Source organism: Mugil cephalus, chromosome 4, assembly GCF_022458985.1.
Source record: "Mugil cephalus isolate CIBA_MC_2020 chromosome 4, CIBA_Mcephalus_1.1, whole genome shotgun sequence".
Taxonomy (NCBI): Eukaryota; Metazoa; Chordata; class Actinopteri; order Mugiliformes; family Mugilidae; genus Mugil; species Mugil cephalus.
The window spans coordinates 24998733-25025181 of record NC_061773.1 but is presented as its reverse complement, the minus strand read 5'-3'; the positions used below and the strand labels follow the sequence as shown (position 1 = coordinate 25025181).

General features: G+C 42.0%; 1 protein-coding gene across 3 annotated transcripts in view; it reads right to left on the bottom strand.

Annotated features, from left to right (window-relative positions):
- The window catches only part of klhdc8a (kelch domain containing 8A), a 39699-nt gene extending 13811 nt beyond the window's left edge, over positions 1-25888 (bottom strand). Inside the window, exons 1-6 of one of the 3 annotated variants that reach the window (XM_047581884.1) lie at positions 25401-25888; positions 22608-22657; positions 4482-4678; positions 3806-4016; positions 1153-1317; positions 825-1043 (exon numbers count right to left, since the gene is read on the bottom strand). In XM_047581884.1, the coding sequence (XP_047437840.1) occupies positions 825-1043; positions 1153-1317; positions 3806-4016; positions 4482-4646 (760 nt within the window). In that variant the 5' untranslated portion in view covers positions 4647-4678; positions 22608-22657; positions 25401-25888. Of the gene's footprint in view, positions 1-824; positions 1044-1152; positions 1318-3805; positions 4017-4481; positions 4891-22607; positions 22658-25400 lie in introns of all 3 variants that reach the window. The other 2 variants (XM_047581882.1, XM_047581883.1) reach the window with 2 other exon arrangements.
- Positions 25889-26449: the final 561 nt, after the last annotated feature.

Sequence of the window (26449 nt, the reverse complement as noted above, 5' to 3'; positions counted from 1 at the left end):
CTGTAGCAGCCTAGCGTGTAGGGTTCGAACTTTAGTGTTGAGTATCTTACACGTTAAACTCAAATAAATGGGACAGCAGGGAGTGAGGTGTTGAAGCACTTCTGGGCAAACAGAAAGGTACAATCACTGTGTGCAATCTTTGCCGTCATGTTTTCAGAGCGAGGCTGACAGGTTTCTACAAAGGCCAAACCATGACATGTGCCCACTGAGTGCCACTGGCAACGTGCAGTGTGCTTACTATAAACTACTGTTTGTGGAGATATGTTTCCCCTTAATATTACAAACAGTAATTTTTACATCATACACAAGTCATTCAACAGAGGTGAGAGTGATAAGAAAAGCTTTTCGTTTTAATTAGTCTTTGGGTCTTTATTATGCAGGCATAGTGGAGTGATGGCAGGAAATGAGGAGGAGAGGGAGTCGCAACTAAGGCCTTCTTCTTCTATGAGAATGGAAACTTTAATGAGTTAATAAATCCTCACGTTTAGAAGTTTGGGTAGAAAGCTGCATGTAAAGCAACATTATGCATATATGCCTTTACATCTTGACATTTTCTCTTTGTTCCAGCGCCACACTGAAGTCACACACTGTTTAAAATGAGTAAAATGTTCAAGCTCAAGATGACGTTTTCTGTATCGGTGGGATCAGTGTGATTATTGGTGACATTCAGTATTTGGCATCTTCTGAAAGTTAGAATTTAAATTTAAGTTTAGAGATTTTTCTCAAAGCTTGGACACCCAGTACGGTGTCCTGTGTGTGCATGTGTAGGACGAATAAAATTAACACGAGGAGAGCAACACAATATAAAAAGGATGTTGCTGTACCTTGGTTGGTGTCAAAAATGTTGACGTTCTTGGTGAACTTGGAGCTCTGGTGTCCTCCCCCCTGCCTCAGTCCTCCTAGCAGACACAGCCTCCCGGCCGGATCCCATATGACGCCCCCGTATGAACGTTTACACGGCATTATGGGTAGTGTAGTCCAAGTGCGCGTCTCTGTGTCGTACATCTCGAAGGCCTTCACCGGACGTTTACACTGACGGCCGCCTTTCAGTAATAAATATCACACAATTTATTTTTAGAAGTTTAAAAATAGTGAAAGATAAAAAAAAGAACCGGGTGTACAGTGAGTACAATCAGCTTGGTCTCTTGGTACCTGCCACATAGAGTTTGCCGCCCAGCAGATGGGCGTTGGCATCGTAGCGTGGAGTCGGCATCGGGGGAAGCAGCCCCCACACGTCCTTTCGGAGGTCGTACTGCTGCAGGATGTTACGAGGGAGCAGGTCAGCACCCATTCCCCCTAAAGCCAGAGCCCGTCCATCTAAAACACAGACACACACACAGGGTTTTCAGGCATGTCGTAATAGCCGGTTTGAAAAAGCGAGGCCACCAGTTTCTGTCAGTCCAGCTGATCCCACTTTTAGTTTATGAAGTGCTAAAAAATCTGCTGGGTGAGAAGTTCTTGACAGACACAAGAAGGACGGGGAGTTCAGCAGCAGAATAACAATGGCACTTTGGCATGACACCTCCAGCATAAGAATGGAACAAGAGAAAATGCAGCATTATGCATGAGAACCACGAAGGAGGAAAAGAGCTGCAGGGAAACAGTGCACATTTCCATTATGTTTACTTTATTCATTGTTCCAAGTGTTTCAATAAAAAGCCACTTACTTCAAATTCTAAACTCAATGCCCTCCCATTACTACCATAAACAACAAAAGTTTCCAAAATACTTTATATTCATCGCGAGGAAAAGAATAGCTCATTACCTGCAGTTCATTACCTAATATGTGGAAATAATGATCCTACAAATGTCAATAAAATAGCATTAGTTAGTCAATTCACTGACTGACTACCCATTCCAAAATGTCATATTTGTTTTAATTTGGCTCTATTGATCATTTTGTCAGCCTATTTGTCTCTTTTTGCGGCTGCTGGGGATGGGTTTAAAAATAAAACCGCGAGTGAAGGGCCCCGAAGATCGAAGACTGGTCAGGGAGATGGAGAGAGCGGCACGACGAAGCCTATACACAACCAATAAGTCTGTGTATGCAGCATCTATCTCCAGCATGTTCCAGCAGACACTGACAGATGTGCCGCTGAACTCAAGCTCATCCGAGACACAAAAGTAGCTCTCTGAAAAGACAGTTAATACTCACTGCAAAATGAGGATGAATCAGAGCCCGAAAATGACTCAATTGATATCAGGCAGGAAAACGCACCAGGCTTTGTGGAATCAAGTGTTCATCTGAAGTTCACAGTGGAGTGCAGTACTTTTTACGTATAGCTTTTTCATATGTGCCCCTTTATACCAAAGGGGAAGTCTTTTTTAACCAAGTGATTATTCACGTATGTTCTGTTATTAGGTACGGAAGCCCTAAGTGGCCATGCGTTCACATATTTTTTATTTTTTTTTTCCATTTTCCCGTGAGTTGATATCGTCTTGGGAAACAAAGTTTTGTTTCTGAAGATTTCTTCCCCAGTATAAATAGTATCAGAAATATATTTTTATCATCCATTATAATTTGCCAAGTAATTGAACCGGCGTCTGACACGCAGTGAAGTGAGGCGGAAAGTAGCAGAGCCATAGCAACACAATGTAAGTTTGAGTAAAACACAGAGTTTGTTTATCCCGTGTGAATGAACCACATGAAACTCAGACGTTAGAGGTAATATCTGAATCACAGGACGTCCTCAGGTAGAACTAACCCCGTGCGAACGAATATAGGGCTAAAGTTATTTGGATTTCCGGTCATTGTGAACTGAGGTATGAACTGAGCAGCTGAGATTGTTCATAACAGTAACTTGAAAAATATCCCTTCCAGGAACATTTTAAAAATTCATTTGTGTTAATGTGACTTAACCATGCAATTTGCATTTGTTTTTGTTATTTTAGCTGCTTGGCAAACCACACTCAAAAAAATAACTGAATTACGGTTGCTTTAAAGCGCTGATTCTCAGCTTTAATTCAAGGGCGTTCACCTCCAAATTACAACCACTTACACTGTATATACAGTCCCTACTATCAGACGCTTAAGATGGACTGGACAAGCGCCCAGAAAACGGTTCTATTTCAGATATGGGATGTTAATTCTTTTTGTCTTAATCAGTGAAGCGCATAAATTGTCTGGAATTGATTCCGAGTGAGTTTGCATTTAGAGAATATTAGCTAATAAGCGATATTTTCAAATTAGCTTTTAGGGCATTTGAAACGTTTAAGATGCAAAAACAAAACCAATCAATCGGAGAGTAGCAGGATAATTAGAAGCAGCTAGAACAAGTTTAATACGTTCTGATCATCATGAGCTCAGGGTCATTTCCATTTTAAAGAAAAAAAAAAGCATCACCTTCACAGCATCCTTTCAAAGTACTGTACAGGAGGTAGACATATCAATATGTAAGAGAAGATGTCACAAAATCAATAGAGTCATTGCTGCAAGGGTCAAACAGTGAATAAAAAGACCAGATTAGACTTATATGCCATATTTTAATTGATTAGCACTCCTAGGTCTTATTAAGCCAAGCTCAACCTGTACCAGAATGAGGAGAAGTAAAAAACACTTTAAGAGGCAAGGAACCATATTTCTACACACATTTTAAATTGCGTGTGCATGCCTGTGGTTTTTTACCCACTTGAGGCGACATTTTCAGGTCAAATTAGTGGTCAACTGTGACCTGACAGATAAATCCTGTTAAAGAGATTCGCTTTCGTTCCAGTATTACTTTGCAGAGACAACTGAGCTACCCCTTTTTTTTCTTTGCAGCACTCACAGATGTTGATTACCATGTCAGTATGTCATCATCCATACCTTTGACAGTGATTGACACACCCATCAGTGCCTCCCGCAGAGCGCTCCTCTTCCTCCACCTCCCTTCGTCCGTGTTGTACATCTCCACCACCTTTAGGGGGCTCTGGTCCTCTCCCACTCCTCCCACCACCAGGATCTGCTTTCCGAGCACTGCCACGGCCGCCCCAGCACGAGGGGTGGGCATGGGGGCCAGGCTGATCCACCGGTCGCCCTGTCAACAGGCAGCAGGTTTCACAGTATCATATTTAACTCACCGTTCATAACATTTCTTCTCACTTTCTGCTTATTTAGTGTAACTTTTCTGTGCTTTTTGTTCACCGCTGGTTTATTATACATTTAAATAAGCTGATTTGTGATTTCACCTTCAGGTTGAATTTCTACTACTTCTATTTATTCTGTTTATCTGCATCCATAATTTATGCTTAAATAAATGATGTTACATTAATGTTACAGTTTGCACACCCAGATAACACCTTTCTCTTGATTTGCACAGGGATTTATATGCTTAATATTCCAGATTGATTTACCCTTTCAGAGTATTCAATGCGCTATCGATCGCAAGAACACACTATAAAAACGTGTTTCATCAAATTTGCTAGTTTTATGCCGTCGACTGCGACTCAATAAACAATGACGCATGTGTGCATCCAGTGTCCGGGTGCCTTTTATTTCATACCTCCGGGGAGTAGAGTTCAACGGTTGGACAAGGCCTTGCAGCAGCATCGCAGCCACCCAGCATGAACATCTGCCCCCCCACATCACACAGGGTGTGGTAGACACGGCCGCTGGGCAACCGGGCCAGGCTCTGCCAGTGAAACTCGTGGACCCCGGGCACGGCCATGGCCTCAGCAGCTCGGGGTAGAGTCGCCGAGGCTGGGGGAGAGGGAGGACGGAGGAGGTTCAGGTGCGGATCGATCGGGGGGGAGGCGGGGGGATGGGCAGGTGAGAAACGAGTTGGTGGAGTAAGAGTCGGGGCCCCAGAGTGAGGAGAAGGTGGTGCTGGTAAGAGATGGAAGTGTCAGGTCAGATAAAGGCCGGGCTGAAGCCTCCCCTCCTCTGTGTGGTCAGCCGCTTCACGCTGAGCCCTGAAGATAATACAGCGTGAGGTGAGAATGAATTTAGTAATGCAGGGCACAGTGCGGTTCCATTTCATGCAGCGTGTGCATTTTCTGCTGAGTTACAACATTGGGCAGTTTACTACATCGCAGGGGGCGATGTGGTACTTTTTACAGCATATGAAGCGGTGTGTAAAAATATGGTTGTTATCTTTTATTGAGCAGGGCATACAGCGTGCACCAGTACCATCTATTATCACCTATGGCTTCAGCTAGTCTCTAATGCTGGGCCTTCCTACGCAAGTACACACAGTTAAAAATGAAAAAGTGGACAACACAAGAAAACTAACAAGCATCAAATCATTCATGGCAACAGGTGATTAAAAGCAGTTTTGGACAAATTATTTTATAATTAGTTGTGATAGGATTGATGTCTAGACAGAGGCTGATATTTAGGGAACTAGTTTAGCATTGTTAATCTGTTAATCAAGGGAATTCTCCATCCAGCTAGGAATAGGACCTCTTTTAATGATTGTTTATTTGGTTTTAACTAAACGTGCAACCAGCTTTTAATCTTTTACTATTCACATACAAAAAACATACAGTTTTATTGGTAATTCCATATTTTTTCTGGCTTACGGCATCAAGATCCGTAAGAATAAAAAATCCTCTTCCCATTCCTAGTCTCAATTTAATTAATATTCCATTTTGAAGAATGGATTTCAGGCCTTCTGGACCACTTGAGATATGTACAGTACTAGTTCTCTGCCCATTTGCTTCTATATAAATTCTTTTTTTTTTTTTAGAACGGAAGAAGCTATTGGAAAAATGTTGAAAAGTCTTCAAGAAAGTCTACAAGTCCTGTTGCCTTTTTTTTACAATTTCTGGAGGTCTGGAAAACTGAGACCATTCACAGACATAGGCCCTATGAGTACAACTGACATAACTAAAAAAGTGAACACACTAAATGTTCTGATGCAAGCATGTAATCTACCTTATTATCATTAATATAAATAAACATGAAGAAACCTCAATTCACATGCATGGAGATACAAGAATTCTTTCAAATACTAGTCAGTTCATTTGTTTTACCAGAGTCATGTACAGTATCTCCTTAACATTCATCCTCTCTGATCTTTTTACACAGAGGATAATGCTAATTAGTGTAGTGCACACACCGAATTGTCTTGTCCATGACACAAATTCTCCTGATTATAAATTACTTTTGCAGCTTTTTGCAACTACAAGTGTTTGAATGTGAACTGAACCGAATCGAAACTACAGACCAGCTCTTTCAAATGAACGACGGGAACCGAGTTGCAGTAAGGAGTCGTTCTTATTTTTTTACTTTTTTTTTTGAGCCGTTTCACACATTTGCACAAATAAGCTCCTGTTTCTTTGAGATGTTGTAGTGGTGAGTATCTGTCTATCGAGAATACACATCATAGATAATCTCAGATATCCCACCAAGAGAATATTTAAACGATTCTGATTCAAATCTTGTGCTTACGTTGTGAAGCTCTTTTTGTCCTACAGAAGTCTGTTGAGTCCAAATATGGTCATATCCTTTTCACACTTGAATTAACTGAAAATTGATTCTGATATTTTGATATTATATATGTTGATATGATTGGCGTGGTGGAGGGCTTTGAGGGTGAGTAGGAGGATCTTAAAGTTGATTCTGTGTTTAACAGGAAGCCAGTGGAGATGTTGGAGGACAGGGGTGATGTGGTCACAGGAAAGGGTGTGGGTGAGGAGGCGATTTGGAGTTTGTTGGGAAGTTTGAAAGGTAGACCATAGAGGAGGCTACTGCAGTAGTCCAGTCTGAAGGTGATGAAGGAGTGGATGAGCGTTTGAGCTTCAGTGGGGGGGGGAGATGGGCATTGATGGGGAATGTTTCTGAGGTGGAGGAAAGCTGTTTTTGTGACCTGTTTGATGTGCTGTTTGAAGGTGAGCTGAGTGTCAAAGATGAATCCAATTTAAGGGCAGGCGTGTTGAGCTGACTGGGTGAGGTGTTTGGGGCCGATGATTAGGAAGTCGGACTTATTGCAGTTCAGTTGAAGTTAGTTGGTTTTCATCCATGTGTTTATTTCTGAGAGGCAGGTTGAGAGTGTGGAGGAGGTGATGGATTCGGTGGAGATTTATAGTTGAACGTCGTCAGCGTAACAGTGAAAGTTGAGACCGTGGTGGCGAATGATGTTGCCGGGGGGAAGGATGGAGATGATGGAACAGGAAAATATACCTAAATTTTGTAATGTAAAACTTACAAAGGCCGTTTTCTCAAAATTAGTTTTTCTTCATACTCTGAGCCAGAAATATCCACTTCAGTAGCACTTACACAAACCAAACTTAACAGATTTATTCCTAACTACATTCTGCAGGTATTTACAGAGGGGATTTTTTATATATTGTTCAGAGCCTTTTTTTATATAACATTTTGCAAAATTTGCATAATTTATATAGCATTTTTGGACTGTTGACAGTATTTTGTGATTTATGGAGTGATAAAAAGAGATATCCAAATTCCCTCTGTAAATACCTAGAAATCGAATGTGTTGACAAAATGAAACAACAATTTTGAACCTCACTTTAGCCATTATTCAGATTTGTGGTCTGGAAATGTATGCAAATTATTGCACATTTAAGTTACATTTGCATATTTAAATACAAATTCACAGAGAACTTGTAATACAAAAAAATATTGTATTCATGTAAGTAATCAACAGGAGACGTTTCATGGTGATATCTGTTAGTTAAAACTTTTACCCTGTTCACCTGTAGCGTCTCGCCTTAAAAAGCGATGAATATCAAAGTCTTGAACGGCTCTTTGAAAGGAACGGATCCGTAAGATCCGGCTCCTTCAAAGACACATAAATCCCATCTTTACTGTGAACCCAAGTGCTTTTCTGGGGTGCACAGCGGCTGCAGTCTGAACTGAACTGAGGCGGCGTGCCTCGGGTGTAAGTTTCTTTCCCTGTCGCTGTGTTGATGTGTTGCTTTTTCCTGTGTCATCCCTCAGGAGTTCTCTTTTTCCTGCATGTAACCCACTTCTGCCTACGTACGTTTTTTTTCGAGCGAGGAACAGGGGAGGAAGTCTGTCAGTGGCGTGGGAGGGCGCATCAGAAATAAGCCCACGATGCACCGGGAGGCTAATTCCGTCTACATCACGGACTCCATCACCTCAAATGCACCCGGTGCCACAAATCTCTGTGCCACGAAAGGGGGAATAACAGAAGTCGTTGCAGCCAAAGTCCGTTGTGTTTGGAGTTCACAGAAAGGAGATTTAAGTATAAATGTGGCTGCCGTTAAACTATCCAGCTGTGATTTAACGCAGTCTCTCAGAAGTTTATCCTTTAAACCTTCACATCTCTTTTTAAACACATGCCCCCTCCCCTCGGAAAACGCCCCCCACCTCCCCTCGTCTCTGTCCATTTTACTGCCGCGCTTTATCTACCTGTCACACCTTTGATCACCTCAAAGAGGGAGGAATAAAGGAGGGAGGGTGAAGATAAAGAGGGCTGTCTTTCAGAATAAACCCAACCCCCCCCATCCGTTTTAGCGCGCGAGGACGGGTTGCCATAGCAACAGTCACGCTGTCATCAGGAGGCACAGCTTTTGTTTCGCACGTGATTGCTTATCGCTTGGTTTGCTGTTAATAACGGCTTATGAAAAAAGGATGAAAAAACAAATGGAAGTGGGTGCTTTCCTGTAGGCTGACCCCAGCAGGCGACGCTTGCTAACGAGACAGGGTAGCTTTTGCACGGCCCGGCTCACAGAGTGCATTAATTGCAATCTGTAACCAATTTGGTGCACCACATCGTTTTTTTTTTTTTTTTTTTTTTTTTTAATTAACTGCTTGAACAGCTTGAGATCAACAGTAAGCCCACTAGCATCATCTCAAGTCATTTACAATCAGCATGCCTCCAACTTGAAACTTTTAATTAGGTTGCATAGCTCCCCTCTCTCCCCTCTTTCTGTAAAGGGACCGCCACTGAAAGCTTCATTCATTAAATGAAGGATAATGAAGTGCACGTTAATGTCATATCGTGTCATACCATTGATTAGTATCTTATCAACCTTCGATAATGACAATAAACATAATTTATGAGGAACACGTCGTAGCGGAGGAGGAAGGTCTGAACTGAGCCCTCGGATGCTCTGCTCGCACATCTCACACACGGAAATATGCAAATACCGTGATTGCAAAAGGTAACCGGAAGCCAAGGCACAGATTCAGCCAGTAATACCAGTTGATACAGCAAATTGGAACACTTGAGATGACTAAACTGGATCCAACTGCACTTTCATGTGAGTTAATCCCTTATTAATCAAGACAGAAATCCAGCTCGGGAAAAAGCACACATGAGGGAGTCTGACAGAATTTACTTTTATGCTCTCACGTTCATTTATTTGTCACACAATTGTTAACTTTTACACAGTGCGCCACGTTCCACAAATATTGAAGAGAATAGGAAATAAGTATTTGAATAGGAATTTGAAGGTTAACCTGTGAATGGAGTTTCTACTTCAGATGCAACAAACCCTCAGCTGAGCGCATGGGTTTCAGTTATTATTATGCAGAGCGAGTCAGAACAAAGTCTAACTCCGTGCCGCCTCCACAATCAACGATGTCAATTTTCAAGTGTTTCTATTGGTTCTACTACTTGGTATGAGAAAACATGTCGTAAAGTGTGTGAAGTCATTTGACGTAGCATCAGTTTGAGCCTTGTATCGATAGTACAGACACAGTTAACGCTGTTGATGGGCGTTTTCAGCAAATTTACACTCGCAAATTCTCGTTTTTGTGTTGTTTTTGTTTTTTATAAATACTTATTTCATATATTAACATAAAAAAAGCTGCCTTTTGTCATGTGACCTCAGTGAATATTTGTGCGTCTGCCCGGACTGAGTGACGTTCAGGAGTTCAGGAGTTCAGGAGACGAAACACGACTTAACTGCATCATTATTTTTGTCGAATAGATTTTTATTTTTTTTTTTTTACCTTAACTGGGTCGTGGAGGCAGCAAATATCTTTTGAGATTATTCTGTTACGCTACATTCGTAGTGGGACATCTGCAGTCAGGTTCTCTCATGTTAGGATTTGTCTTAATTAGCATTCGTTAGGTCTGTGATTAATAATGGTAAACTGACTTGCTTTTATATAGCCCTTTTCTACTTATTGGTACTTAAAGCTCTTTTCAGTCACAGAGGTTCAGTGTCTTGATCAAGGACACTTTGGCGTGTGGCCCTTTCTGGGGATTGAACCGCTAACCTCTCTACCTACTGAGCCACAGTCACCCCATTGTCTCCCACAAGCACCAAATCATCATCACAGTCATGTTCAGCCTCTTCATGTCGGCCTGAATCACCTCTATTAGCTGTAGTGTAAACCCTTAATGGAAACCACTGGAAATGTTAAAATGAGACTTACGTATGTATCCTTGGTTCATTCATTGAATACTATATAACTGTCGTATGATATTTAAGCCTTGAAATAACTGAAGCATGGACAGAAAGAAAGGGAGACCATGGGAGCCTTGAGGAACAATATGGGAGTCTTAGTTGTCAAGGAGTGCCTTAGCCTACTGAATCCCCTGGAAAGCAACATGCCTGCAGCTTCGGCCTGAGGTTCAAGGCTCCATAACATTCCACCGGCGTAACACAACTGAACGTCCTACTCTCTGTTCATCTCAGTTCTTAACGCCCACCCTCCTCATCCCTCTCCTGTCTTTTCTTCCTCTTCCATTTTCATTATAAGAACCTGGGAGGACAAGGAGCCAAAGCTTCCTGAGTCTTCACTCCCTGGGTTCCTTTATTATCATCCTTGTCAGAGCATTTCTGCGTATGAGTGATTTGCTGTAAATTATCTGGCCTGGACAAAGTCAGGATCCCTCCAGGTTTCTCCCCTGATTCACCTTCATTTCCAACAATTCGTCCGGTGTCCAAGTGCGACCACTCAGACTGTTGTCCTCATGGACAGCAGCGTGCCTCAGTTTGTTGTTTAAATCTTGATGTTTCTTTTCATGTTTTTGAGTAGAGCTTCTGTACCACCTTTGTCAGGATTAAAGTAATTTTGAATAGGAGCTAGGACAAGGTTTAAGTTTTGTCTGTTTTTGTTTTTTTTTATACTTCACCTCTTGCTTACACGTATCAGTTTCATATTGTGAACCGCTACGTTTAGCAATGCTACTCGTCTTAAGTTCACATTTTATTAGTTATGAATTCTGCAAGCTTCCCTCTTTATTTATGCTCTTCTTTTGTTTAAATCAGCTCTCATTATACAATCACCATCCAATTCTCAAACCTGGTTCTTTTTAATGTTCAACCCCTTGACCTGTAGTGAGCTGGGTACCACCTCATGTCATCTATCCCTTCGACCCTCATCCATTTCTCTCACGTCCTGTCTACCAATAAACTTTCTTGCATCAATAAATCCTTGGTTAGTGAATTCCAGAAACTGTGAGCACGAGGAAAAAAACTAAGTCCAGTTGCCTTTTTTCAAACGCCTTTTTGGATTAACCATGACCTGGATGACCGAAAACTGAACACTGTGAGAGCTGCAAATCAAGTGCCGTGTATATAATCCAACATTTCATTCCTTCCTTTCCTTCACGAAAATGTGAGTGAGTCTGGTGGAAGTGTGGTCGGGTCATGGACATCGCGGCCGTTCATGGCACTCTCAGACCGTACTGATCAGACTCTGACTCCAAAGTCCCAAGAAAAGTGACAAGTTTTAGTCCATTGTTATACAGTCTATGCTCTAAACAGGCAAGCACACCAAACTGAACCAAACAAGTTGGTAAAAAGCTGAATAAGTTGAAAAATAAGCTGAAAAAAGCGCATTGAGTCTGGCCTTTTTTCTGTGCATCTAAAAATACATAAACCACAGACCATTCAGAGTGACATTAGCTCATAATTCTCATTCTCTTCTGTTTCTTCTGTACGATTCTCCTTGACTGGGACAAGATACTGCTAACACACACACACACACACACACACACACACACACACAGACACAGATCTAGGTTGTTGCCACAGCAACCAATGAATATAGTTACATAACAAACAAATCTGACGTGATCACACGTAACAATCCGGAGGGGTAGTCCTATACAATCGAATCAAAAAAGAACATTTGCAGAGAGTCTCATAGTTGTAATTTCCATAAACCTGACACATTGGTTGAAGTCCTCAGCACACATAGGTGTCATATCCTGATTTTTGCTGTTAAAAATACTTTGATGCTGACACAATCTTTAGAGTAACACACCTGGGGGTGCACATGCTGGTTTGCCATCTGGCAACAGATCCAAACGAAGATGGTCGACAGTAGGTTGAAGTTAGACGCCTTAAATATGGACTACTTACGAAAAACACTAAAAAGGCTTTGAGATTGATGGAAATTCTTCAGAATATAATTTAATAAACGGTGGTGAGGTGTGTAGAGTATGTCGACATTGCACTGCTCTAACTTAACACATGTGTCACAGCTTATTTTTTTATTGGATAACCTGCAAAGGCAAACGCTGCACATTGACAAAAAACGATTTATGGAAATCACGGGCTCAAGAATACACTCAAGTTTGACCATAATGTTGTGCGACTGCACCAACAACTTTTTGGATGCAGCACCAATCTTCCACCTGCTACGGCTGGAGTGTTTTGAAAAACCACCATATGTGAGTCTCTCCTTTAATAACCCCTTTCGAGAGTCTTTTACAGGTTAGGCTGTGATATAGGAAGAGGCCTTAATACCCTCCTACTCTGGTTTGTTTTTAGCACAGCACCCTATTTTCCATTATTAACAGGTCAAGTGAAACGCCCACAGTGCTTGATTTTAGTCTACAACCTGCCCTCTGTGTGCCCACTCTCTAGTTCTGTGGGCGCAGGCATTTCAGCAAGGGATCATTTATTGAGTTGTATTTAATTAGTCTGCAGTATTCAAATAGCACATCTGTGCCGCAGTCTGTAGCTGACCTCAGTACATTGCCAAAGTTGCCAAAATCTGTTAGTGTTAGCTACGTGTGTGTGTGTGTGTGTGTGTGTGTGTGTGTGTGTGTGTGTGTGTGTGTGTGTGTGTGTGGGGGGGGGGGGGCTTTATCACACTAACAGCTTTTCACACTGGCTAGGTTTTAACAAAGCAGAATTTGTCCACCAGCAGTTTCCCAGCCCACGGTCTGATACAATCAGGACAATTTTGGCTGAAACAACCTTTATCTGGTAAAGTTCAGCCCAAGCCAACTACTTTGTAGCAGTGAACTGCTATTGATACACATCTGTTTAACTTTCAGAACCAAACAAACAAAAAAGAACTCCTATGTAAAAAAAATGGTTTCATTTGTTTCACTGCTAAAGTCTTTAATTTAAAGTTATCCTTGATATGATATGCCTGATCGGTGTAAATAACCAATAACTGCACCTACTTGGAGCAGAAGGTTAATCCAAATCTACTTTATCGAGTTTAATATGTCTGTATGTGCAGAAACAAACTGCTCAAAAAGTCTGTGTCACATGCAACAACGACGCTAAGACACTGAGACGAAAGTCAAAAATCCATCCAAATAATCGGCTCAACAACTAAAGTGTGCAGAAGTTTCAACCTCTTGAGTTATCTGCTGTGAAAACACGAATGAAACACGAAAACATGGATCTAATTCGTACTTGATGGAGTTTAGAAAACAGCCCGTTTAGGTGAGGGTCCGACCAGTTGGAGGAGGCTGCAGAGGGTTTGTAGCCACCTCAACATCTAGGTCACGCTGGACATGGGAGCGCGAGGGAAAGCCCCCCGGCTGGCAGACAAGGACCTCTCCAGAGCTACGGGGAAGGGGAGTCAGTGGCTGTGGATGAAGAGAAAGGACTCCACCTGGGCCTGCAAGTGAGTTGATGGCTATCAGTGAAACACCTGAGAAGGAGGGCACTCGATAACCCAAAGGATGCTGTCACTCACTTGACATCCCACAGAGTCTTAGCGGTATTTCAAGTATGCAATAAGAGATACTAACATCTAGTCCTATGCAACAGATCTGGTAAACAAGTAAATAAGTTATTCGTTACTTTAAGCCTAAACAACGTTTCCCAGTAAAAGGCTGAGCTGAACAAGAAAATCTTTTGTTGCTTTAAACGAGAAACTCACTGTCACGATTGATCACTTTTTCTACAGCTAAGCAGCTTGTTATTGTCGGCTGGTCAACACGGTATTTATGAGGTTCAATCGCATTTCTGGCTCCATTTCTCTTTCTGCTGCCTGACCACAGAAACAAAGGAATATATGGAAATGAGAACAACAGTTTTGTGAATTTGGCTGCAGTAAATCTCAGGGTGGACGGCTGCAGAGACAGAACATAACACGGATCAGAGTTATCTTTAAAGACACATAAAGACAAAGCTGAAACCCAATTGCATTACATCATTAATCTATTGATTTTAAGCAAAGTGCCCGGTTACCTTAGACTTAAGGCATGTGAAAGGCACGAGCAGGAACAGAATGGCTTTAATGGAGCTACAGTGATCGCTAATGTCCCCAGATTAATCTGTCTAATGGGGAAAACAGTACAGATTGCCAGACACAGTGAAAATTCACTTTGGCTAATGTGAAACCTGCCACCCAATCATGTCTGCAACTGTGACGGTTGTAACATGTTGGTCCATCACATGTTCAAGTCACATTTGCCTAACAGACCTCTGAACAAACACGCAAAAGAAAAGGATTGTAATTGTACAACCAATCTCTGCAAAGCAGAGGATTTCTTTAAAACCCTCTGGGGGTTCTTGATTTGTCTCCTGTAATGTTTTGTTTTTATTTGAGAAGCACTTTGTGTTGCATTTTCTTTTTTTGCATGAAAAGTGCAATATAAATAAATTGTGATTTGATTTGAACAAAGATGTAACAACACATTTGATTTGTTTGACTGACAAAATGGAAAAAGAAAAAAAAAACTCTTCATCGGTTTCTTATGGGTTTAGACCAAAACTTTGCTCTGCTTTTGAGCTGCTCACAGCCCTGGAGCTTCTACATTGACACAGTCCGTCCAGTGACAAAATCAGAATGTGAGAGGAAGGTACATCAATGTCATGGTATTCCTGTTCACATCAATGCTGAGCAGATAAAATCCCAGGTCGATTGCCGGGGGAATGACCCCATCCTGTGATATGTAGATACATAGTTCTCACTTTGGTAAATTGTTAAAGCTCCTGCACATATAGTATTATTTCAGTGGCTTATTTATGTCTCTAGCAGCTTTCTACTGAAAAGTACAAGAACTGGTTGTGAGAGCTACCACTAAAAGAGAAAAGAAAAACCAGTGGGAGCTGAGATCCATGTTAAGAAAAGCAGTATAACCTACACTGCTTCATTGACAGGTGACGTCCATAGAGCAGAAAAGCCACAATAAAGACAGTTGAGCACTAGGGACAGAGCTAAAATTAACTTTTTTCAGTGCGGCAAGCCTTTAGTCTCCTTTGCTTCAGCTGAGCGCAGTAAATGGTGCGGGACATTTATAGGGCCGCTTAGCTGCGATGGCTCGAGGTGCTCTAATGTGAACATAGACACATTCCAGAGTGAAGCATCAGCCTCACGTCAGCGTGACGGACCCACAGCTCCTCTCAGTAAGCCAGTATCACCACCGCCGCTGCAGCAGACGTCCTGCCGTGGGTCGGCCCGGACGATTAGGTGAAACTCTGGATCACCTGGCTGTCCAGCTGTAACTGATATAATGGCCCAGGCAGGATTAGGTGAATGTGCTGCGTCAACAGAGACGGGGGCCGAAAGATAAAGCCTGAAAGCCCGTGGGCTGCAAAGAGGTTTGCTCCACCAAGACTCTCCTCTGGGCCTGATCTGACCTCTCGATCAATAGGTCGCAAGGAGAGATGCCATTCCTCAGAGTGCACGGAGCAAATGGCTGCTCTTTCTGTGAATAGTGTCCCCTCTGTGCACAGATCAACACGCTGTGTGCTACCGTTAATAAATGCTCTCAGCAGACAAAGAGACTCTATAGAGAGAAATAACAAAGAGGCGCAATAATGTAGGCGCAACCCCGGGAGAAGCATTATTACCTGCTGTTGTCACCAGAGCTTCTTTCAGCTCTGCTGCTGCTGCTGCTGCTGCTGGCCACCTCACTGTGGATGTTATCATTTACATATTTTACACAAGATTGAAATGGCAAAACGCTCCAGCCCAGCTGTTCCTGTGTCTGTATTGGTACTGATGAAGTGAATTAGCAGACTAAATCTGGCAGCTCCAGGTCCAGGTTCTATAATGAGGGAGCCGAGACTAAATCAGTTGTGGCTGATTGTTGGCCGAGGCTGTCGCGGAGCAGTTGGTGTTGCTCTTATCTGCCTTTAAAAGGCAAACAGCTCACTCTGTTCCCCTCCCTCTGCCGATCCGCACACGTTTCTGTGTGTCTGCGGTGTTTGCGTTCCGCGCGGCCATGTGTCTGTGTGTTCAGCTGGCAGATGCTGTAAAAGTGACAACACTGTCGCCGTAGCAACTCGACTGTTCCATCATTTTAAAGAGGAGAAGAATGGGGAAGCCTACTTCTTCCTCTGTCGCATATCGTGGCATTTCTGGTCCTCCATCAACGCTGAACACAGCGAGCATCAATCAGCCCGAGTCCCACTGTGATGGATGGTAAAAACGCCTCATCTAAACGTACCATAGGTTAGATGTTAATAATCTAATCCTCGCTGTACTGGTTCATGTCATGTTCTTAAGTAAATAGAACACAAGGGTGGCATTATATTGCTTTTCTTGAAAAATGAGAGTTTCTACCACCACATGGTCCGCACATTAAGCGGACCACAGGTGTTTTCATGCTCATATTTCACTCCAGTTCCAATTGAATACAAACAATACAGTGCTGCACTCGACGTTGGTTCAGTTCGCATTCGCTTTCGGCTGTTCTGTGGTTCGCGTCTGAGGTCTGTATACGAACAACAGGGTGAGTCCGATCAAGCTTCACTGGGCCATGTGGAGAAAGCGTTTGGCTACGGATGCTTAGGAGGCTCACTGCTGCTGCTGCCACCTCCAAACGGGCAGCAGGGTGCAGCCAGACACCTCACATCACTTGCAGCAGTGTTATATTTTAAGTGATGCCGCATCCGACTGTGTGTAACACTGCAAATGAACCGCTCAGGGGAGCGACTGCAGTCGACAGTAACCTCTCCAGCCGTCCTGAGCTTGGTTCATTTGTTCCAGATTTGTTCAAGTCCAGTCTGCAGCCTGAGGTATCAACCCTCCCAGTCTCCAACCTTAGGTGTAAAAGAATCTTATATTTACAGAATTCATCATATGGGTGTGTGCTTTATGTCCTGTAACAGATGGAGTCCTGTGGTGGTTGGAATGAAGTGTGAGGAGATACGAAGGAATAAAAAAAGGCACCAACTAGAGCAGGAGGTTAATCGGTTGGAAACCAGACAGTGGGTCTGGTTTTCTGCTCTCTTGTAAATAGTCTCTCGGTGTTTCAGCTGGCCACTTCTTACAGAAAAGTTTTTAGAAACAGGAGCTGGTCCAGCATCCCTAGACACAACGGAACCATCACCATGAAAACTCCATGAAGCTAAAGGAGGTGGTGCATATATTTACATCTACATGCACCGGAAAAACTAGAAAATCAAAACACAACGGAGAAATTAGGAGTAAATTACTGCCTTTGAAAAAATGGAAATGGCTCCTCATCGTATTACTGGGTAGTTATCTCCTGATGATGATGGACTGTGACCACTGCATAAAAGACTAGCCGCCAGCTATGCAATAAATACGGACCCAAATTAACACAACACACACAGACTTGCTCTTTGATACTGAGATGCACAAACAAGAGTTTTCATCTGACATTACAGGATTCATCTGTGCAAGCTGTGGAGGCTAATCAGAAGACATTGCTGCATTTTGCATGTTGCCGCCTCAGGAGCCATGGAGACGAGACGGAAATAGACCCAGGCGCTAAGGAAGCGAAAACATTAGCCAAGGAACCGAAGCTGGATGTGTGCTTGGACGTGCTGCGTCTGCACCAAAGACCATGCCTGCCTGCTTATGTAAGGCCCCGGGTACAGTATAGTACATTCAACTACAATTGCACTGTATTGTGTCCCTGAAGCACTGCCCCCCCACTCCCCCCCCCCCCCCCCCCCCCCCAGCTCAAATCCTCACACATTCAGGGCATAGTGGTTCTGCTTCTGCGGCTGTGTAGGAGTGAAATTAATAGCGCGCTGATCCAGTGTTACGGAGGCTCGGGCGAAGAAAAGAGCAGAGGGGGAAGAAGAGCACGGGAAAGACGGAGGAGAGGTAGAAAGAAGAGGGCGAAGTAATGGCGAGGAGTGGGAGAAGTGGGCTACATTAATGGATGGAGGATATTACATGGAGGGATAATGAGGGGGAGGGACGGCTTAATTGGGGGGTGGGGGGGTGATAGAGACTGGATAGCAAAGCTAAAGGGTTATATGGAGCACAGGCTCTATTACAGAGGGGAGTTAGGGACATCATAATCCCCGTGGCCTTATAAGTAATTACTACGTGATAGAGAGAGAGAATGGGGAAACCTATCTACTGTCAGCAGAATTGGAATTAACTCCCTAATGGTTCCTTCACTGCACCATGCATTTATGTGTGCGCGTGTGTGTGTGTGAAAGAGAAAGAGAAAGAGAAAGAGAGAGCGTGTTTTCTGCACTTCTAGCCTTTCAGGATCTGAGTGATTGACTTTCAGAGAAAGAGCATTTGCGCGTTAAGGGGCCTTTTCTTCCAGCTTCACTTCTACAGAGTGTTTAGGTTCGGAGACGTGTTTATGGACACACAAATATATAACACAGAGAGAGTGTGTGTCCCCCTCCTCTGTGTGTGTCGATTACAAAACAGCGTGAGGTCTGGACAGTGTATTCTGGGCCTTTAACACAGCAAGCAGGCTGGCTTTCATCTACCTGTCCTACAGATACACAGTGACCGAGCTGCGCGTCTGCAGTCTGGTACGGAAACATTCGCATTGTTAAGCAGAAGAAGATAAACCCCGACATTATGTGTCCCTGTGGATCACTGGCTCCGGTGCTGCATACTAATAATTTCGCATGCGGGGTGTTGACTCCCAGCAGGATGTTCTTCCAATCCAAACTAAGGCTGAGCTGAAGGAATGCAGTTATTTATTACAGCTGATCTAGTTATGGACCTGCTGAGTAACCATAAAAATCCCAAGCCGTGCATTGAGTTTAAGCTGCATATGGTGTCCTGCCCTCCACTTAAAGGGGAAACGTACATGTGTTCCTCCTTGTACTGCAAACTGTGTTTGAAATAACACTTTTTCTAAGGTCAAATGTTAAAAAAAGTTGCTAAAATCAAAGATTTAAGACATTTATTTTTCATTATTTCACAGAGTTGGTTGGATCCCTCTGAACTAGAGATCGACTGATACAGATTTTTTAGGGTAGATGTGATTCTGATATTTTCTACAACAGCCTTGGCCAATGGTCGCTGTGTGCTACTGATTTTTCTGATATTTGCAGCTGATATTCCAGAGGTAGAGCACAAGTAATGGAAACTGTCAAAAACACACTTAGTTCTCCTGCAGGTAATTTCTTTGAACATATTTGAACATAAGTAGTGTTGCAGCATCATCGTTGTTGAACTTAATACACGTTTAAATCAGAAAAGGGTTCAGTGCACTTAATTCTGCTGTTGGGAGGCGTCCAAAACTTCCAGCTGCACGCACTCTGTTAGTGGGGGAGGGGCAATGTATGGGCTGCACGGTCCGCAGATGGGAAAAAAATATATATATGTGTCAGCAAATGCACACGCTTAACGGTTGATGTCGATACCAGAAAAAAATGCAAACATCGATCTCTACTCTGATCTAGTACTGCCGGTATAAATCCTATTGGTTATGCTTTTGAACTGATAATGTGTGGAAACTGAGAAGTGGTGCAACTGAGAGTGGATGAAGTGGTGAAACCAGTGGTTTGGAGAGAAGAGTGTGTTGGCAGCACTACCTGGTGTCAGTGTGGCTATTGTACACCAATGCCACTTTTTCAGAGTCCACCTGCTGGACCGTTCAGTCCATGGTCTGTCCTGTACTTTCCACATTATATGGACGTGTTAAAAGTGGCAATGCTTGAACTGAAAGATGTCCAGACAGAAACACTGCAACACCCCGTTTGTAGCAGGTGAGTCAAGTTAGCTGTATCAACACGTTAAAATGCAATATAAACCAAGCACACGCTACATGGTGTTGGATAGATATGGGAATATGGATTTTTTTTTCTCTTCTCTCTTTCACTGTCTACCACTATGGGTGTCGCCCATCGGCCTCATAGGGTAAAGTACTTCCATGCAGCAGACAAGTTCATACAAACAATCGTTTTTTGGCTATGAGCACAATCTGATCTGGTCTTTTTTAAAAAATGCCTTTGTTGCCCCTAAAATGAACTTCTGTACCAAGAATTACCTTGCAAAATTTTATGATATTAACTCATAGTGATGCCACAGGTTTTCTATATAGCAGCTATAAATTACCAAGTCAGCGGATGTACTAATGCAGTGATGCAGAAATAGCATTCAGCCTTTCTGTTTTTAGTTTTTAGTGAAGTGAACAGTCTGTAAAGGGTAAACCGAGTAGATTCTTTTTCTGGGATTTGTTAATAATTCAACATAGATGTGTGTGTGTTTATATATATATAAGCAGCATAATGTATATATTTTTAAACCTTGCCTCTGAGGATAGAGGTACTGCAGTTTTTTTGCTGCAGAGGTACCTACAAAAACATGACTCATATATATTATAAAGAAATCCACGCTTTGCATCAAACAACAACGTGGGAACAGACACGCATTAGTAGTGACAGCAGCCGCTTGTGGAAAAATGTTAAGTATAAGTCAGAATGATTTCGATCCAGTGGACAAGCACAACTGGCAAAGCAGGTGTTGAACATGGCAACAGTTTGAAGTAACAGTGTAAACCTACAATGTATTATTTATTTAACTAACTGAGAGGGAAATCAGGAAATCCTCACGCTGGTGAAGTTGGAACCATGAAACATTTTTTTTCCAAGAAAAATAACTAAAAATCTCAACCAGCCCTAATTTAAGCAATTATATTGTATTACTATCTTCAACCTGATAATATGGTCAATCTGGACTCAGATTGACCAGATTAAATTCTGAAATCAGGTCATCAAAACATCATAGATATTCTTGTTTAAACTTGCACACTATGGATTCACAGGGTCCGGATTTGATTCAATATCCATTCATTTGGAGATATTTTAATTTTGAAACAATTTTAAATCTTAAAACTACATAAGGCTTTCATTGGTTCCAGAGATTTATGAACGCTCCGCAATATTTGACCTCTAGTTGGGTGTTGCTTTACTTTTGTGCTGCTCTTCGTCATCTTTCAGGCTGCTACTCTCAGAGCTGTAGCTTCTGTCATGTTCTGGATCTCCCTCAGAGACGGACTAATCTCATTGTGCCGTCTCAAAAGAGGTTTCTAACGATGGAGAAAATGGTATGTGTTTAAAAAACTGATCCAAAGACTCGACTGATCAATATCAGCTCTTACAAAGAACTGGAAAATAGAACACTGCATTATTTCTTTTTATTATTTTTTTGGATTGTAGAGCCAGATGGAAAAGTGGTGAATGCACCATCTCAGATGACCTCACAGGGAAGCAGATATGAGCACAAAGAGGACAAAGGAGACTTCGGTGCAACAACTTGCTGTAACTTTACAGCAAAAAAAAATAAAAAATAGCAGAAAGTTTAAAGAGTCGGGCTGAGAAAATGTTTGGGGAGATGGGGTCAACACAGGGTGGCGATTTTTCAGCAGGAAGGGGAGCCAAGATTTTAACAGTCGGTTTTAACATCTGTCAAAATATCTGTCAAAAGCAGTCTGCTAACGTAGCCTCTAGACTAGAATATGTTTGACAAAACAGCTGCTCTCTATCTTTGTGGTCTAATTTCTGTCATTGCTAAAATGGTTTGTGGTTAAACATGTTTGTGGTTTTAACAGTGAAAAATCCAACCTTTTCCTACTCAGACTTTATGGTTTTAGTGTTAGTTTAGGTCCAATGTGTTAATACAGTTTGTCAAAATGAAAACATAATGTGTTGAAAAGAATGAAACCAAACGGTCTGGGTCAAACTTTGATTGAGAGGAGAGAACTGATGAATAAATCACCTCGAAGCTCGACTGGTCTGAGCTCAGTTTAAGTTTATAAAGCCTCATTTGCCTCATGGTGGACAACCATAAATTTTGGATACCATTCATAAAAAGAAGAACATTAGCTTCTACGGTTTATTATAACTGAGGCACCGGCCAGCACTTTCCACTGCTGTAAAACGGATGCACAAATATAAACTGAGCGCTTCAGTTTAGTTACTATTCAGGTTTCTGTATTATGATGAAATGATCCACAGCATGAGCCACCGGCTGTCAAATAAAGCTGTGGCTTTAGAGCGCTGCTGTCAGTTAAAAATTCTCATGTGTCACTCGCCTTGTCAGGGGGAGGAGATGGGCCCACCGTCCCAACAGCGATGACTGACAAACATACAGCACCTCAGTTTCAAATTTCCTCCTAATTTTGACAGGAAGGACGAGCAAATGAGCAGGACGGCATTGATTTAACATAATACACGCCCGCACACACGGCACAGCAGCTGACTGAACTGTTATTGACGAGCCTGTGTGGAAGAAAGTAATCAATGAATGAAAGCAAAGGTGCCTGAGGTGAGGCTCTACAACTAGAAGAGAAACAATAGCACCACTATACCTTCAGCTTGAATCCCACGCAGAAAACCTTGGGTAATTTCTCAGCCTTACCTGCGAAGTCAAGAAGACGGCAATTTAAACTCCACATCACACTGTCTCACATTTCAATGATACCTACTTGTTCAAAACTGCATTATTTGACAAGTGTATGACAGTAATCTCATACACTTTTTTACTCTTGGCTTGTAAAATAAGGCAATAATCTCTCAAGATCTGGTGGAGACCAACAAAAAGTGAAGATTAGACAAGCACTGCTAACATTTTAGCCACAACAACTGGCTCTGTGTAAGTGAGCTTGTTTTCAGAGCTGTATATTAGAGAGAGTCTAACCAACTAAGGAATAGACCGTCTGATCCATCCCTCTGTGTTGATTGGTTCTGAGCTGGTCACGTGTTTTTTGGGCGCCATGTTTGCTACATTTAACCAATATTCATTCGCAGAAGTGGCAATAACAGAGACTAACTTGGATTAAAAGCTAAAACATACCATAGAGCTCAGGCTACCGCTCCAGCACAGGAGAAACTCCACCGTTTCCCCAGTGAACAAAAACGGACAAAGTTATGGGAGCAGAAGATTAAAAGGAAGAACTGGATGTCAGATGATTTGTCCCTATTAAGTGAGGTAAATGTCAATGTCTTTCTTTGAAGTTTTTATATATTTTTATATAGGACAAATAAAGTCGTATCATCATTAATGTGCACCTTGATCTGAAAACGCTCAACACCGCTTTACGAAGTTAACCAAGCCTTATGCTAGTCTTATGGTAGCTAGTTATCTAGACTAAAGGCTTAGAAAAACCATCATATATACTGTGAAACCCATGTGTTCATGTCATTTATGTTCATGTAGTTTTATGTCTGCCCAAAAGGGTTACACTGTAGAATCTTCCCTCCGATGTAGCAAACATGGCGCCCATGATTTAAATTGGCCATACTCTGTCTAATATATGGCTCTGCTTGTTTTGTAGTTAATCTGCCCCCTAGTGGCCAGAAATTCATTTGTGCAGCTTTAAAAGATGAAATGTCACGTAGCTCATCAAATTGTACCACGTAACATCTGTTACACTCGAAGCAGCAGTGTACAATTAGCAAAGTTTGGGATCTGTTTTTTTTATTCCTCCATGGGCTTTTCTGCATATATTATGCAATTTTAAGTTGAGCTGAGAACTTTAGCGCAGAATGTGAAGGCAGAGGAGAGTGACAACATCCCCAAGGGAGAAGGGAAGGGAACGAAAATGTCATTCTTCCTCTTTTACTTCTTTGCTGAGCTGGAACCTAGACAGAGCGAGGAGACAGACAAGCGCGGTGAATATTGAATAAGTGACCTTTCAGATAAGGCCTGGGAGGTTTTCATATTCACTGTCATCACTGTCAGGGACACTGTAACAATAGATCCATCATCATCAATCATCGTTGATGGAGAGGGGTTTAAAAAAAGTGAGTTAAGTATGATAAATGATGTAAACAATTCAAATCTATTCAAAGCAGGACTAATAGGACTAATGTAAGCTGACCTCATACCTGCATGAATGGTTTTGGATATTTATAACATTCTATTAAATGTGTGATATTACGAGGTATTAAGAGGGTTTGTTAATATTTTGTCCTCAGTGACTGTTAGAAATACATCTTCATGACATTTTATGGATATTTAACTGGACTGTGTAGGTAAGTGTTGTGTACACTGTATTATCTTCAGTGACCCTCCAGCTCGTGCTATTTTGCCATTCCCACTCTGCATTATGATACTTAAATATTCTGGCACACAATTCCTTTGCAGCTACTTTGCACTATTCTTTGTTGGATTATTACAAACATTATTAATTTAATTTGTATTTAATTCTGAAAAATGGTGCACTGTAATAAATTTCAGGTTGGTTTAACTTCCTGAGACCCCACGTCCTCGTATGGGGACGTTACGTTTCAGGTTTTATTGCAGCTCATTCTGCTTCATTTAAACCCATTGTCCTCTTTAGTGGACACTTTACTCTGCCATGTAGTGGTAGCAAAGGTTTCTAGTTTGATATGACACGCAAATTTAACAAATTAGCACTTTTTGCTAATTAGCAAACTGAGGACGTTGGGTTTTGTTTGCAATTCTGTCATTACTCAGCCATGTTCAGGTAAAATAAACTAAATAATGAAATAATCCCAGCGTCCACATTATCAAAAACTACTACTTCCTGTTTAAAGATTATGCTTAGTTTTTATACATACTTAGGTCCGACTAATCTCAAATACCTCGAAGAAATTAGAAACTTTGAGGGATCCATTGTAAAACTCATTGTCAGATTAGGTTGACACGTTGAAATTTCCATTTCACTCAACTGGCTTAAGCCCACATATTGGAATACCAATAAGTTCTCATTAAATTAAATTTCTGAACTCATTATGTCAAGATGATTTAAATGATCGATTTAATTTAACTTATTGAATTTATGGTTTTTGTGCCAAATTACTGTTGACAGGTGTGTTTTAACATGTGGGAACAGCATTTACATTGAAAATGTATCTTGAACTGTAAATGTAGTGGAAGAGGAATCTTTTGTGTAAAAATAGATAAAACAGTTCAAACTAGAGCAAGCAACAACACCAAACACTTTTAGAACCACTAGCTCAACTGTATTTGCCTCATTGTGAAGCTGAGTATAGGTAATAGTAACTTCCATCGAGTAGCCTAAATAATGTAACGAGTAACGGAAACACTGGCAGCCGCTAAAGTACTGGCTTTACTCCAGAAGTGATGTCCTCTTCAGCAACAGCGACAACATCTCCATTCCCGTCGAGCTACTTACTTTTCCCGTCTCCGTCCGTCGGCCCCTTTTTTTTCCTCCTCGACGCGCGGCTCTTCTGCTTCCCGCTCCTCTCCTCCTTCTGGAAGCGAGATGGAGAGAGGAGAAGGAGGAGGAGGAGGAGGAGGAGGAGGAGAGTCGGATCCAGGCGGAGGAAGATGGGAGACGAGGCGAGTCGACGCGAGGCGAGGCGAGGCGAGGTGAGGTGCGCCGCTTAAAGCTCCAGCAGCACCGGCGGAGGAGCGGGCTGGAAACGCGGCGGGGCTCCGCTCACCCACCCAGATATACCGCCATTATGTGGGTCACAGATGAAGAATTCATCTCCGGCTTTCATCGCAAGTTCAGACTCATTCCCTGCGATGGTGCAATCCAGAGAGAGAGCGGCTGCAGAGCCTGGCTGGCTGTCCTATATTTGGTAAAGGGAAGCCCACTCACACGAGCGTTTGGATTGTAGGGCAGGTTCTGAACTTAAGTTGTTTACTGATTTATTAGGGAACATGTGACATAAATAGGTTATAGGTATATATATATATATATAGTTCAGGACCCATGGGCGTGTGTACCACCCCTAAAAATAGTTTTTTTTAAAAAGGTTTGTCTATGATTAATTCGGCACAATAGTAGAAAGTATGCATCTTTATTGACCTCTTTATTGTGTTGTGTTGGACACTGTATTTGATTATGAATTCACAATAATACACACATTACCACCTCAAGTTTTGAAGTTCTATTGTCCATGTATGTCCTTGTAGGTCCAATTTACTTCAGCTCATACAACTCGTTTTTTGTTGTTGTTGTTTTTTTTTTTACCATAGCTACTTATCAGATGAAACATATTGTCCTATTTATCACAGAGTACTTTATCGCAATGTTTAACATTTAATTTTTTTTAAATAGCTGCACAAAATAACATTTTTTCTGTTCCCGTTACCAACATTACCAACTCCTCAGTATCAACAATAACAAACAAGACAAATCCATTGTTCATCTATGGTCACCTATTAGCCTAAAAATGGGTATTTGCTACCAGGTGCTATTTCTTTACATTGTTA